Below are 15,584 nucleotides of genomic sequence, written 5' to 3' on the forward strand. Positions count from 1 at the left end.
AAGGAGAAAACCAGACTAGTGGAGTAATTTCATTCAAAAGACTTATCCGTCTTAAAATAGACTTGTTATGGCTTTTTGATCCTTTGGACTATGATTATAAATTATTTTCAAAATTGTACTTGAGGTGGCACTCTTGACATTAATTACATTTTGCTAAAAACACACATGCAGATACATAAAAGGAGAGCTGTAAGGAATTAAAAGCCAGATTTTATAAATGAGGTAGTTCATCTGGTTACACAGAAATGCAAATTTGTGTTTCTTTGTATAAAATATCCAGCCTCTGTACGCATGTCTGCAATCAGAGGTCTATCGCTTGCAACACAGCCTTACTGAAAAACTTTGCCTTTTGCCTTTCTCAGCAGGAACAGTTCAAGAGTCAACCTCAATGTGCGCAGCCAGGAACCTCGCCTTTGGGACACTTAATTCCCTGCTTCCTGCTACAGCTCTGGAGCACAGCCTACATCAAGAGTGACAGCAGGTTTTGCCCTTTTTGGGTTCAGAGAAGCTTAAGGCAGAACAGCACAATCGGACTGGTCTCACTTCAAACAATCTGACTTGGATGACTGCTGTGTTGAGATACTGAGGGCTTTTAATTACCTGAATACACAGTTGGGTTTTTTTGTGTGCCTCTACCATAATGCATGAAAACTTCCCTTCATACATATACTCCTCCCTTTCTACTCTGCTCTCCTGAAACCCGACCTGCTGTACTGCGTTCAGCTCTGGGGCCCCCAACATAAGAAGGACATGAAGTTGTTGGAGTGAGTCCAGACGGGGCCACAAGGATGATCAGAGGGCTGGAGCACCTGTGCTGTGAAGACAGGCTGAGAGAGCTGGGCTTATTCAGCCTGGAGAAGGCTCAGGGAAGACCTCACAGCAGCCTTCCAACACCCAAAGGGGGCCTACAGAAAAGCTGGAGAGGGACTTTTACAAGGGCACGTAGGGACAGAACAAGGGGGAATGGCTTTGGGCTGAAAGAGGGTAGATTTAGGTTTAAGTATTAAGAAGAAATTCCGTACTATAAGGGTGGTGAGGCACTGGAACCAGCATCCACAGAGAAATGTGGATACCCCATCCCTGGCAGTGCTCAAGGCCAGGTTAGACAGGGCTTTGAGCAACCTGGTCTAGCGGAAGGTGTCCCTGCCCATGGCAGGGGGGTTGGAACTAAACGGTCCTTAAGGTCTCTTCCAACCCAAACCATTCTGTGATTCTATACCAAAAAACATTTATTTTTAAATTGCCAACCAGCAGCTCAGAGAGTCAATATTCACATTACTTAACATTTAATTTAAAACACTACTAAACCAACTGTCTCATCATCCTGCTACAAAAATCTTAAGTTTTGATTAAAATTGCCATTATAAGCCTTACTTGATTATCAAGTCAGAGTTACTCAACTAAAGAGAGACATTTCATCAAGCAGGTGACAGAACAGCTTTCTGCCAGGCACAAGACCACCACAAGAAGAAAGGTGGTCATTGTGATAATCCTTCATTGATTAAGATCAGTCACTGCAGCCAGCACAGAACCGAGTGTGCAATCCTTCATGTTATTTTTTAAAATAATTCAAAGAGGAAAAAAATAAAAAGATCATTTGCAAAGTGAATAAATATCCCAGGCACCCATGGCTTCATTTATTCTTGTTCTCAGAAACATCGATCAGCAAGGAGGACAGCCAGCATTGTCATCGGTTTGCCTGTGTAGAAAAACCAAAACAACAAAGGTTCAAGTTCTGTTGACAGCTGACTGATTACCTTATCAATTACTTAGATGCTTCGCAATGGAACAGCCCCATTAGCAGACAAGTCACAATTTTTATTTTTTTTTTTAATAAATAAAATCAAGGTTTAGAAATTTGGACATTTTCAATTATTAAAACCACCCAAATATTTTACCTGCATATTTTTATAAATCCAATCTGTAAACACAGTCATATTCCCATACACTCCTGGTCTATTGGGAGTAGCACAGCCAGATCCCCAGCTAGTATCTCCAACCAGCCACCACAAGGAGTTTTTGTTAGTTACTAGAGGACCTCCACTGTCACCCTGCACAAAATGCAAATGTATTATTATTGACCTGGCCACCAGAAAAGACACAATCCATTTCACTTCAGGAATACAGGTTAAGTTTCAAAAAAAAGCTAACCACCATTGTAAGGCAGTCACTAAAACAAAATGTGATGGCAATTACAGTATTAAATGATGACTGCTTGCAGTAGTGATGAAAATTGTTTGCTCAACGCACTAAAATTATACAGGCATTATTGACTTTCTTGTTCACCAACATAATGGTAGGGTATCACTGTGGTTATGAAGATCATTCATTGAACTTTAAATACCAGATAACAAAACATCTTTGAAGCATTCAAAAGGACTGCCTCACCCTCTTTGGTTATTTAGTGAGAACTCAGAACTGGCAGCCATTCAGAAGATGAAACAAAATCTCGCCCTTTTTAAGGGATGCACCATCAAAGGAACTAGAAACTCAACCAAAATGTTATCTTTCCCCCCTCACATCCCCCCATCTGTTTGTAATTAATAGATTATTAGAAAAGCCTAGTAGTGAGACCACAAAAATAATCAGATCATTATTAGGTGGTAATGAGGAATACTAACCTGACAGGAATCAATTCCTCCCTCTAGATATCCAGCACAGATCATTGTAGGCAAAATCGCACCATTATAGATAAAGACAGAATTACACGTAGACTGTTCTATTAAGGGCACCCTAACATAATTCAAGTTATTTGATGTTTTACCTAAAAATGAAACACACACAAAACCACACATACAAAGACAAAATTAGAACAAACATCACATTATGTCACTATTATAAATCTGTTCTGCTTGTATTGTTCAAGATTAAACATAACAGAAACATTGGGATGGACACTTAAGATATATGGTCCACCACACAGAGACAACGTGACATTAAAACTCTCTCCCAAGAGTTCAATGAGTTACCCTGCTTTGCTGTCAGTGGACTGTAAAGCAAGAGAACATGGCACCTACCTGCCTACTCCAACCCCAAATCAACTGTGTTATCTACAGGGCTATTAAAAGCACATGAAATCTGCAAGAGGCAAAGAACACCTCCCTACAGTTGCTGTGGTTTATGTAGAAGACCGAAGTATTCCAGAGCCACTCTTTACCTCCTTGGCTCTCTGCTCCCCATCCAGATATCCAGCACTCCTGATTAGGCTCAAACATCATTCCTGGATTAGGCAGACAAACTGGCTGTACAGTATCTACAAAAGAAACACAGTAACATCTGTAATCCCAGATGTCTGGACATAATTAAAAATAAATGCATAACCATAATCATGACCACCACTTCAATACATACACACTATGCATTTTCCCTGTGCTTTACCTTCTGCATTCTCTTTGCAAAAGCCTGCTGAAAATAATTACAAAGCAAGCAGGATTCAATGGCTACATATGAAAAGCATGAAACACAAAAACCTGATAAACAGAGGTTAGCAGCAGCAGAAGAGCTCCTCCAGATTACTTCCAGTAGAACTTCAAAATGATGCACTGAAATACAAAGGACCTGTACATAAAAAGCACTTCAAGTTTAAATAATGGTTTGTTCTCTATTTTATACTGCTTACTTACAAACAACCTACATCTACTTTTAAGACAGACACCTCTTGGAACACTTAGTTTTGGGGTTGTTCTTTTGATTTTCCAATTGTTATTTGTTATAACTTGGTTTGGGGTTTAGTCAGTTCCCCACCTCTATGTCCTGAGCCTGCATGTATAGGAGTGGCAATACATAAGCACTGTACAACATTCTGGAGTAAAAGTAAATTGTTGAAATAAGCCCAAACTCCTTTATCATGTACTAGATTTAAATAAATTCTACTTAGAAAATCGGAGGGTGTGCCCTCTGCTTCTACCTCTACCCTGTCTCTGTCCCTAAGGTGTCTTTACCCGCATGTTGTGTTCTTCCCATAAATATCTACAAGGATTTCTTGATGAACTTCAGAGGTTTTAAAGGAGACATTCATTGCTATCAGATTTTTGCCCTAAGAGCAGGATACATACCAGTAAAACTCAACGATGTCTCTAACTTCATAAGGGCGACATCATTGTCTTTAGAATCTGTATCATAATCTGGATGGGAAATTATTTGTTGTACTTTGTATCCATTTTTGATGATCATCTCATCCTGATTCAGAATCCCAGCATAAACTCTCCAGCTGTGCGGTTCAGAAAATTGTCTAGAGGAAAAAGGAAGATTAGAAGGCTTGCTTCTCTGCTAAAGAGTCACAGATTATGACCTTCAAAAAACAGTCTTCAGAAACAGTAGTCAAATGCATGTGTGATCAAGAATGCACGTGCATTTGACTACCATTTCCAAAGAACAAGGTAAACAAATTACAAGACCTCTCACTTCAGGAAAGCTTGACTCTAACTTCATAAATATATTAAAAATAAAAATAAAAAAATAGATCTTTGAAATGGGAGAAGTATCACTGTCTGTCCCCTTAGTCACTCAGCACAGAAAATTATAGTCTGAGTCTGCAACACTGAAGTCTATTGATTTCCATGGCTGAGGGATCAAGCAGTTATTTCTGAGGTCTCACATGTCTGCAGTATCACTTGTGTACTATCTATCCAAAGCACACAAGGGCAGCAAATCCAGAAGTAGTAAAAACATGATCTAGTGAAGGAATTTCACTATCTTGAAAATGCCAGGTTTGTGGGTTTTCGTGTTGTGTGGTTTTGGTGGCTTTAAATGTTGAGCATGTTTGCTAGATGCAATTTAAGTAGTCTTGTGCTCCAGCATAGTTTAAAAACGATCACTAGAAAACTTCCTACAAGTGTTAGAACCCCTTTCACAAGAAATGCGAAGGCAGTAGTGCCCGCAACAGCTGTCCCCCCTCAAAAAAAACCCAAACAAAACCAAACACACCCCCACCCCAAAAAAAAACCAAAAAACCCCCCAAACCTAAGAATCAACAAACAAAACTCCAACCCCACCACAAGACTGAAAACCAGCTTTGTACCAGCTACAGCCTGATTGCCGTTCCTAAATCTTTTGCATCTTACAGAGCTCAAATCAGAAAACAAAGGAGGGATAAGATCGTCACATAAGAACACACACTTGCATTCCTTTCTCAAGGTTAAGGACAAAGTTATTTTTTCTTGGCTTAGCCTCAAATTGTGATCCAGTCAACCAACCATTAAAAATGTTTTTCCTTGGTGAATTTTTCCTCCAACAGAAGCAGACACCTTTTAGATATATTCTGCCCGTGTACATAGGTACCACAACACCCTCAACACTCCTTTACATGTTAAAAATGTACCAAGTACCAGTTATTTTCCTTGTTTATGCCAATTTATAGTGCTTCTTGGACAGGTATAAACTAATGTTTAATACTGACTTGGGCTTCACTACCATGTGGCATGAAGATACGAGGAAATAAGTGGCACAGACATCTTCAAATTGATCGTATCTACAGTTGTGTGATATTTGAGGGTTTAGCTCTTTTTTTTTTTTTTCCAATATTTTTTTTTCCCTTTTCTGTTTTTCCTCACAGTGCAATTTCACATCTTCATGAAAACACTGTACTGTCTGGCATTAAGTTTTGTGCCTTGAGTTTACATCTTCAGTTGGGTGGGTACCTGTGCCCAACACCACCGTCCAACTTAATTTCCACCTTTAACAAGTAAGATTTTCTTCCTGTAGAAAACAGACAGATGATCTGCAGCCAGCCTCGTCCAGAACAAATTTTCCCTTAACAATTGAAAGTCATACTGCTACATAGACAAAATACCATACCTAGCACCTGCATTAAAGGCAGGCGGGAGAGGAGGAATGGTATTTAATTCAGTTTTAAAGGAAAAAGTTGGGAGCCTTAAGCAAATTTGTGTATTTCAGCCTGGAGCAAGAAAAATCACCACCCAAGAGACGAAGGACAGAAACTCACCCTTCCACGCAGTGTGCGGCTGTCACTATCCACTGAGGGGTGATGATAGAGCCCCCACAGATGTGAGTGCCCTGCACATGGAGGCTGACCTGCCATGGCCACTGCCCCAGCACTGCCCCGCTGCCACCCACGATTCTGTTCATGATGTTGACGCTTTTAGTGGAGACGCCGCACTCTAAAGAGTCAGTTACACACACAGAGGCATTAAAGAGCGAGCTGGTCTGGAAGATGGCTTCTGCAACTCAAGGCTTCCCTAGCAGAGAGGAGCACAGACTATGTCTGATCTCTGCACTGCTGGCCTTCAATATGCCTTAGCTTGCACCCCTGCCTTGCACACCAAGATTGCGAGTCTCCCATAGCCTTCACATTGTAAACATTAAGATGAGTAATTTGGTAGCTGCTGTCCTCTGTTCACCACAAACCAGTGGTTCTTTACACCCTTGAAAGTGGTATTCAAGCATCTCTGGTGAGCCACACAGACACAGTGCTGTGTTGCGCAACAAAACAGACAACAGCAAGGAATTGCCTCATGACAGCCAGCACCATCAAGAACCCTCCCAATGTCTGTGTGCTGGAGAGCAGATGTGCCATAGATGTCCCACCACAATTACTGGGTAAAGGCTACAAAGCTTCACTGCAGGCAAGTAAATTTAAAGGAGCTGCTGGCAGCAAAGACAAAAGCAACTGGGAGTCCAACATTCTCATTGTCTCCTCTCCCTTCCTGCTCTCATCTTTTACCATCTGAAACTTGGAAACCGGAATTAATCATCTGGCCATCAAAAGATAGCAATTATTTATGCATATTTGAAAGGATTTCCCAGTCAGAGCATTTCAAGGCATGAATAAGCAGAAGCTTGAGAAACAGTCACTTACGTATGCAGCGCAGAGAAACCACCTTTCCTGACGCACAAGAATCACTGCAATAAAAATTAAAAAAAAAATAGGTTTTTAGGTATACAGTGAAGCAAATGGTGGGCAAAGATCACCCTCCAGCTGCTGCTAACCTTTCCAGCTAACCTTTCCATGTCCTGCCCTCACTTTCATTTTCCTGCCCAGCATTCCCACTTTTCTTTTCCCTTTACCAGCTACCCTACCAGCAACCATCTGGCCTCCACCATTTCTTGCACAAAAGGTTTGTAAGCCTATTGAGAAGCAATATGAAGAACAGTGTGAGGAAAAAGTTGAGCTGAATTATGAAGTAGCTGTAGAAGAATCTAAACAAGGAAGCCACAGGAACTTTGCAGGCACAGCAGTCTACAGGTTTAGAAACTAGACACCTCAAGTGTTGTTTAATGAGAATAAAAATACTTTCCACAGTGAAAGATCCATTTTGTGTGTTCATATGACTAAAAAAAAAACAAACTCAAAGCTGTACCATCTGCTGTGAATGTGTTATAGCTGGTAGCTATTGACACCATATAGAAACTCCTGTTGATAGCTAAAGAGCCTTAGAAAAGTATCACTGGCATGGCAGCCTTCTAGGCAGCATGGAGGGAGCAGGATGTGACATCTCTTTTAAAAAAGAAGAGTGGAAGGGTGGAAAAATGACAGCTGTGGTTTTAACTAGGACAGCAGTTGCTGAAATCAGATGAAAAACAAAGTCTCTTTCCCTCTAAAAACCCCCACTAAAAGATGTGCTTGCATTATGCTACAGGAAGAAACTACACCTCTGACAAAGCTAGAAAGACGCTGATAAAAGGAGATAAGTTTATATTAAGCAAAGATACCTGCAATACAGCTTTTTGTACAAGTCTACATTCCCAGCACTTGCATTCAGCTTCATGTAGCTTTTAAAGCCATCTTCAGTTGCTACTCCTTGACTGTAGTAGTATGTATCTCTGCAAAACAGAAAGTCCATTATGAAACCCAGCAGTTTCAGTTTTCAAACAAAAAACAATAAAGTGTGCCAAGCTACAGTTTCTCACATGAGCAACACCAAAAATAGGATTTTATTTATTTTTTAATTAAGCACAGTACCCCAGGAGTGTTGTACGGTGCCAGAGACTCAGATTCTTTAAAATTTTGTCAAGTTCCATTTCCCATCAAACAGTTACTAGATTAAAATATTATTTTTATCTAATATGCACACACAGTAGGAATCTTCAGCCTCATGAAGCAGTGCAAGATGAAGAGATACCTTTGCCAGTACATTTACACAGCATAGCAAAGTTCAGGTCCAGTAAGTCATGACAGCCACGTTTCTGTGGCACAATGAGAGCAGGTAGCAAGTGGTGCTATTCTGCCAGCCTTTCCAGGTGAGGACAAGCTCCATGTAGTCGCTGCTGGGCTGTCTTACTAGAGTTGGAACTGCTGGGGTTGTTGCTGGTTCAAAGACCTGAATTCAGAGTGCCATGACAGAGTGGGCACACACAAGTTCTGCCTGGGCAATAAATTCACCCCACTACTCCATGCACAACAGTAGACAGCATTTGACAACTGCATCAAAAAGATGCAACATCAAGTGTTTCAGCCATAGAATTTAGCCTATGGCATTCTGCAAGGAGAACACAGACAGCACTCAGGGCCACAAATGTTTACGTCAGTTTTCCACATGAGCTTGTGTTACTTGCATCCTCAGAAAATCAAGGCTTTCTATGCAACACTGGTGATGATAGGTCAAGTCAAACTGGATGTTACCGAGCAATTATAATGATCTGAAGCGAGCTCTGGAAGACGTTTATAAGTGAATGTATTGGGTACAAGTAACTCCACTGAGTTACTACAGCACACACGTCAGACCCCGCAACTCACTGGAGGCATATTTTGCTTTGATTCTGTAACAGCTACCACTGTTAAAATAACACCCACCTTCTTTCACAAAAACTAGATTGCCAACTTTTTGTTTCACATACACATTCTTTAAAACAGCAAGGGGGAAATTTTAACTTTTGTGTGTATGTGCAAAGGCTAATGACGGTTAGACTTACACACTGTAGCCCATGTCTTTACATGCAGTCTTCCCGTAATCATCATACCAGTCATCTTGACAAACAGGATACCAGGATTTGCTGACAGGTGAATAAACTTGCAGGATAAAGTTTGGTCCGAAAAGTCTAACTGCCAGAAAAGGAAGAAGAAAAAAACCCAAAACAAACCAAGAACATCACACACTATATTACTGCTCTCTCTCTCCTTAAAAGTATTGTTACCCATAATATTTGTTTGTATGTATGAAGTGGTGTTAATTTAATGCTGCCTTCTACCCCAATTCTGAAGAAATACCAAGTAGATAGAAATATTGAAATTACTTTATTACTTTGTGTAAAGCAATTTACAGAACTGCCAGTTTAAAAATGCAAGTGTTCAAGACTGTTCATCTTTCATTACAGCTTTTATGCTCAGAATTCTCTTTCACGTTCTACCACAGAGAAAGACTGCAATAGCCTCTCATCATCTATGCAACCATATATTTCTTAATATATCATGCATTGTGTATAAATAAAATATAATCTATTGTAATATATTTTTACTGGATATTTATAGACCAAATTTCTTCAGAGAAGTGCTTATAGTGCAAGAATGTAACAACAAGCAATTAGCTCTGACACTGCATGTCCCATTGTGTTTTGTATCCCATACGTATTGTATCCCATAGGTAACATGCAAAATTATTTGCACATTAATTTAATATAAAATAGTTCAAGCAAAAGGATGGAACAAACAAGCTTCTCCAAAAACCCATTATTTAACCAAATGGAGAGGAACAGCCTTAGAGCATATGCCAGCAAATGCTACCCTTACACAAGACATGCAGAATGAAAGTTCCCAAAGAGATTAAAAAAAGAGTACAGCCAGAGTTTTCTAGAGTAGCATTGGCACAGCACAGGTGTTAGAAATGAGATGCCATGCCTTTGGAACAGAAAAATTGATGTTTCCACCTTCAGCTCTGCACTAAAGCCTTCCTTGGCATCTTTTCAGTTGAAAAAACTGATCAGATCAGGCTTTCTTACACAAAGGAGTTATGAAGTAGTTGAAGCATTACTGGGAGAATGAAGAATGCAAAATATGTGGAAAAAGACAAGCCTGACTGAAGACCACCAGCTTTATATTATCACCTGAAGGTCTACTACAAAGTCAACTATGACTGTTCATTCCAGGGACAATGTTAAATTCAGTTTTGCACAAATCCCATTCATATTAAAAGGTGATATTCTAAAAACTGATTCAGAGTTAAGCCATCTCAAATCCCTGAATCAGTCATTTTGTTTCCGCTCTTCAATCAGTCTGGAAACAAAGTGAATATCTAGATAAAGCCTCCAAAGCATTCAAACATCCTAAAACCATTTTAGAGGTATAACTTAGGCTAAAACAGCCCTATTGTAGCTTAGGCTGGCTTTAGACTAGGCAATCTGCTCAAAAACCTCTCGTAGCTGGCTGAAGGTCCCCCTGCTTGACTGTCAGCACTCACCACACCGGTTTTCGTCCTCCCCACTGGGACAGTCGCTCACTCCATCACACCATTGCGAGGCTGATACACACACTCCTGAAGATCCACACTCAATTAAGGAGCTGAGACAAGGATTCTGTACTGCAGGTAGAGAGCAACACAGACATTAGACTGAACATCAATTATCTTAGCCTTAGGTGACTACTGTTTACTGTCAAGGAGTGTTCCACTTCGATAAAGCAAAACATCAGAAAGAGCTCTAACCCTAACCCTAACTCAGAGGTAGGAGGAGACCTAGCCTGACACAACAGAATATGCTCTGTTCTTTACATTACTTGTCAGATTAAGTCACTGATGCAGCTGACTGGATTTTGTCCACTGCCTCCCGTGAAACAAGCAACATTAAATTGTCTAAAAGGAGTCAGCTTTACACTGACAAAGCATAACACTGAGAAACGGAAAAGGAGGAAGAAAGCAATTACTCCAATTACATCCTTCTGCTTTCATTGCCATTTAAAACAAGATTACATTCATCCTGTATAAATAAAGTAAGTCTCATCCTAATAGTTTTAAATTAACTCCCTTCTCTCTTCCTTTTGTTTCCTTCACAGAATAGAGAGGCTCCTAAAACCATAACAATTTGTTTTCTAGTTTCATTCAAAAAGTGGCTTTCATGAAAGGGAAATTAAGATAGCACAAGACAAACTTATCCTAAGCTGAACAGAAGCGCTCTAGCCCAGCTTCAGAGTTCAGCCACCCTGGCCGGGGATGACTTCCAAGGTGAAGACTCCATTTGTGGTAAGGGTCACACAGTGGTGAGACAGGCTGGGCTCACACATTCACACACTTTCAAAGCAAAAGCCTCACAGAAACAAATAATGGAAGCGAATTACTTCTGCTCCAAGAGAGATCCCATTTTATCAAAATAAAAGGTATTTTGACTGCTTAAACTCCTGCAGCTAAGGTATACAAATTTACTTCAGTCTTGCTCCTTCACCTGAATTTACTTGAAGTTCAAATTCAGAACAGTTACATTTCAGAAAAGATGCACATCAGTGACCTCCTAATGAAATGCACTGCAGAACATGTTGGCAACACACAGCCATGTGCCAGCTATTCCCCAGGGCAAAAACCCTTGTAAGACCTCAAGCTACTCTCTACTAACAGCTATGGTGCTGCACAGTTACACTGCACCAGCTTTGCCAGATAGACCAGAGCTTTCCAGAGAAACCAATTGAATAAGCTGCTCCTGAAGAAACAAAAAGCAGATGACATCATTTACATAAAAAACATATTCACTTGATTAAAGGAAAGTGGCAGCAGCATTTTTCATTAAAAAGAAAGAAAGAAAAAAACCAAACAACAAAAACACAGACTCCATTAGGAAGCAATACAAGTTCATCTCTCAAGAGATAGGTAATGAAGGCTTTCTTATCACAAATTTGGCATAAAATGGAAGAATTTATATTTCTAACATTAAAAGTTTAATACATCTTTTCTTTTAGAACAAAAAAAAAAATAATTCTTACCAAAATACCAAATGAAGAAAGCAGCAACTGCACAACAAATGACTATTAAAATAGTTACTATAATGATTATGGCTTTCTTTACACCTGAAATGAAAGCAAGAAGAAAAAGAGAAATTATGTTCACAAATAAGGTAATTCCAAACCACCAACACTATCTATCTTCATGACATAAAAAACCCACACTTTTTTTGCCAGACAGGCTTTCCTCCATTCCACTATCCTTCCTCCAAATTGCTCAAGTTCCTTTTTAGTTACACTGGTATCCCAACCAGCTATTACTTCTTCATCCACAGGGAGGTGGTTCCTTCAACACCAGAGTTGGAAGGGAAGATCCCTTTTATTATCTTACTTAGGAAGACCTTAAGTCTAAATTTGGAAGAAATCACACCAAAACTTACCTGATGAACATGTTCTCCTGGATGAATGTGCTATTGGCCTACTTGACTGATAGGTATCAACCTTTGGGACATAGCTTGGCACTGACGGAGCATTTGTTGTGAAGTACTGGGGATGTGGGTTAGCACCTACTGGCTGCCTGGCAGAACAGACATTTTCTGGCTGAAAGCCACAATTTTCATAGTATGGCGGTGGACCCTAAATGGTAATGTTGACAGAAGGAAACAGGTGAAAATTAAAAACAAGAGGCAAGAGAGCAATTAGGACAAAGTAAGTTTCAGGTGCCATTTACATTCAGAACCCTACTAAGTAATTCTGCCAATGCAGAAATACACCATGCATGCATGCACATTCTAGTCACTCAAATTCACACAGAGAAAGAGATTTATAGTACATGCCTAATACCTTGCGTTTTGAATAATAAAAATAACAGAGTGAGGCTGGAAGGCATATGAAGGGATCAATCTCCTGATCCAAAGTAACTCAAGAAAGATTCTTGAGCCCAGCCTTCCAGCTGGCTGCACAAACCATTGCATTGGAACATCCAACAGGGTAGAAATAAGCAGCAAGGGCAGTTTTAGGCAGCATCATCGTTTAAAGAAACACTGACAAGTAACAGCTTTTCTGGGTGCAGTTGTCCAGGTCTAGGATGAATACTTACTGTCCCATAATGTCCTAAAACACCACCAGGTACACCTAAGCTATTTCTGGCCTACTAACAGGTTGTGGAATATTTATCCTGAAAGAGCATTAAGAATTAGTTAGAACCCATTTCAATTTATACCTCCAAAACAAGCTTTAAAAGCATGAGTCTCTCGCAGGAGCACCTGGGCACTTGAAGCGCTAGTTAATTCAAGCCTCTTACACTTGCCTCAGTATAACTTCCCTTTTTTTGCAGAAAACACAACTACTCCACATTTTAAAAGACTTGTTAACCAAGACACCACTCAACAGGCTGTTACCTGTAAACAAATAAAACCTCATTAAAGAAAAAAAATCAGTTGAATATTTTACTTACTACAGTAGAGGTCATCTTTATCTTTATCAGCAATACCAAAACAATTCAAGTGTTTGGAAGTAAAGCCTGAACCTATATAAAAATAAAAAACAAAACAGAGAGCAATCACAAACAGAAGCTTTGCCACATTTCTTGTCAGTTTTCCCTTTGGAAAAACACCAAATCTGCAGGGAAAAAAATAGAGAAGTATTTCAAGAGAAGGTCCAAATTAAGGTGCAGCATGAAATCAGATCTCAATAGCCTCTCAATACAACCTTGAGGATTATACAGTGGCAACTATTCATTAACACGAGCGCCATACAAACCAAGAAGATTAAGTTAGTGCTCACTCTCGCTGACAGAATGAGAGTTAAAGAATATCCTGGCAACAACCCACATGGTGTCAGTACCAAGTTCAGGTCCTCCTGCCTCTCTCAACACTTACTCATGTATCGCTCTGAGGTTTATGACACAGAAACGAGAACATGAACAAAGCATCAGGAAATACAAATTCAACTAACTCATTTAATAATGCCACAGCTAGGAGCCCACAAGCCACATCTTTTTCACTCTTCCACGCTGCAAACAGTTAACATCTCAGTTGTGTGTTGTAGCCATCACAGCAAAAACAGGGAAAAAAGAACAGCAGGAAAACAATATGCCTCACCAATACGGAAGTTTTTCACACAGAGCAAAACAGAGGAGCAACATCCAATGTTTCAAGCATATAGCAGTTTATTTTAAAGTTAAACATTAACATGAAGTAAAACCACAGATTAGCAAAGACACAAGAAACACAAAATGTTTCTGCTACAGTTCTAAAATAAGCAGTTATACACCTCTATAAGCAATCATTTTAATAAATAATTTAATCTATTGTGTCCTTTCATAATGTTACTCTACACGAAAAAGCAGCCTAGGAAGTGCCTCAGTCATGCACTGAGAAATACCTTTTTCCAGCTTGCAAAGCAGTACCCTGCACACAGGCACACTGCCATGACCCCTGTTGAAAGCCATGACTATAAAGAGAAGTTGTATTAAGACACAGCATAATTCAGCCCAAAGTATAGGCTTATGTTTCAGAACCTGTACTAAGACATCATCTCACCCAAAACTGAATTGCAAATACCTCAACAGTGGCTTGGCTTGAGCATGCCAATACTTCATAACAATTTAGGAAGGCTCATTCTGGTATTTGCTTATTAGTGCTAACAAAGAAAAGTAAATAATAATGCACTGTTGAACTCTTATTCGCATGGCAGACAGGTAAAAAACCAAGCCTTACTCCTACTTACAGTAAGTCCATCAGATTGGTGACTAAGGCTGCAGGACTTATGCTTTATGTTGCATCCATTCTTACCCAGCTCTTCACAGCAGAGTCAGGAAGTGTAGCTCTGAACAGATTTACAGGATAAGTAACAAGTCACAGGAAGGAATTTTTGTTCCTTGTTCTCTGAAAAGGAGGGGGGAAAATTATTAGGAAGTTTAGCGATAGCAGACAGAAGTAGCAATTCTGAGGTAAGGTACTGTGACCAAACAGATACTACAACCAAATTAAAAAACAAGTATTTTTTACATTAGCATTTGAAAGGCTTTGGAAACCTATTTCCCATCCGGCTTCTTATTAGTAACAGTTTTCCATTATCACACCAGGAAACAGGGAAGCCATAGGTTGTCCTGGGTTCAGTAGTAGCAGTCATTTTCTCCTTCTTAGTGCGTGGTGCTCTGTGTTTTTGCCTTTCAGCCTGGGAACAACGCTGATAACACCGATGATTTTAATTGTTGCTAAGTAATGTTTACCCTGACCAAGGACTTTCTCAGTCTCATGCTCTGCCAGGGAGGAGGGGAAGCGGGGAGGAAGCAGAGACAGGGCAAACTCAAACTAAGACTGACTCAAACTAACCAAAGGGGTATTCCATACCACAGCATGTCATGCGCAGTATATAAACTGGGGGCAGTTACCCAGAAGGGCTAGATAGCTGCTCGGATTGGGCTGGGTATCAGTCGGCGGGTGGTGAGCGGTTGTATTCTCTTCCCTTGTCATTTCCCTTATCATTATTATTATTGGTGGCAGCAGTAGTGGTTTGTATTATACCTTAGTTACTGGACTGTTCTTATCTCAACCTGTGGGAGTTACATTTTTTTGATTCTCCTCCCCATCCCTTCAGGAGCAGGGGAGGAAGAAGGGGGGGAGTGAGCAAGCAGCTGCATCTTTTTGAGTTACCGGCTGGGCTTAAACCACAACATAGGTACATACAGATTTCCATGCTATTGCACATACACATTTGCCAGTGCACTAAAAACAGATTAAAGCAAAACCACTAGGCTCCC

At 40.1% G+C, this 15,584-nt stretch overlaps 1 protein-coding gene across 1 annotated transcript; it reads right to left on the minus strand.

The window, feature by feature from the left end:
• Nucleotides 1-1,868: 1,868 nt before the first annotated feature.
• TMPRSS2 (transmembrane serine protease 2) lies at nt 1,869-13,289 on the minus strand (the record flags this gene model as incomplete). Its single annotated transcript, XM_080613505.1, has 12 exons — nt 1,869-2,051; nt 2,622-2,764; nt 3,158-3,253; nt 4,056-4,231; nt 5,945-6,119; nt 6,818-6,861; nt 7,672-7,782; nt 8,872-9,001; nt 10,353-10,472; nt 11,861-11,944; nt 12,259-12,454; nt 13,275-13,289. The coding sequence occupies 12 exons, from the start codon at nt 13,287-13,289 to the stop codon at nt 1,869-1,871; spliced, it is 1,473 nt and encodes a 490-aa protein (XP_080469631.1).
• Nucleotides 13,290-15,584: the final 2,295 nt, after the last annotated feature.

Source organism: Psittacula echo (assembly GCF_963264785.1).
Source record: "Psittacula echo genome assembly, chromosome: 3".
In the NCBI taxonomy this organism is placed as follows: Eukaryota; Metazoa; Chordata; class Aves; order Psittaciformes; family Psittacidae; genus Psittacula; species Psittacula echo.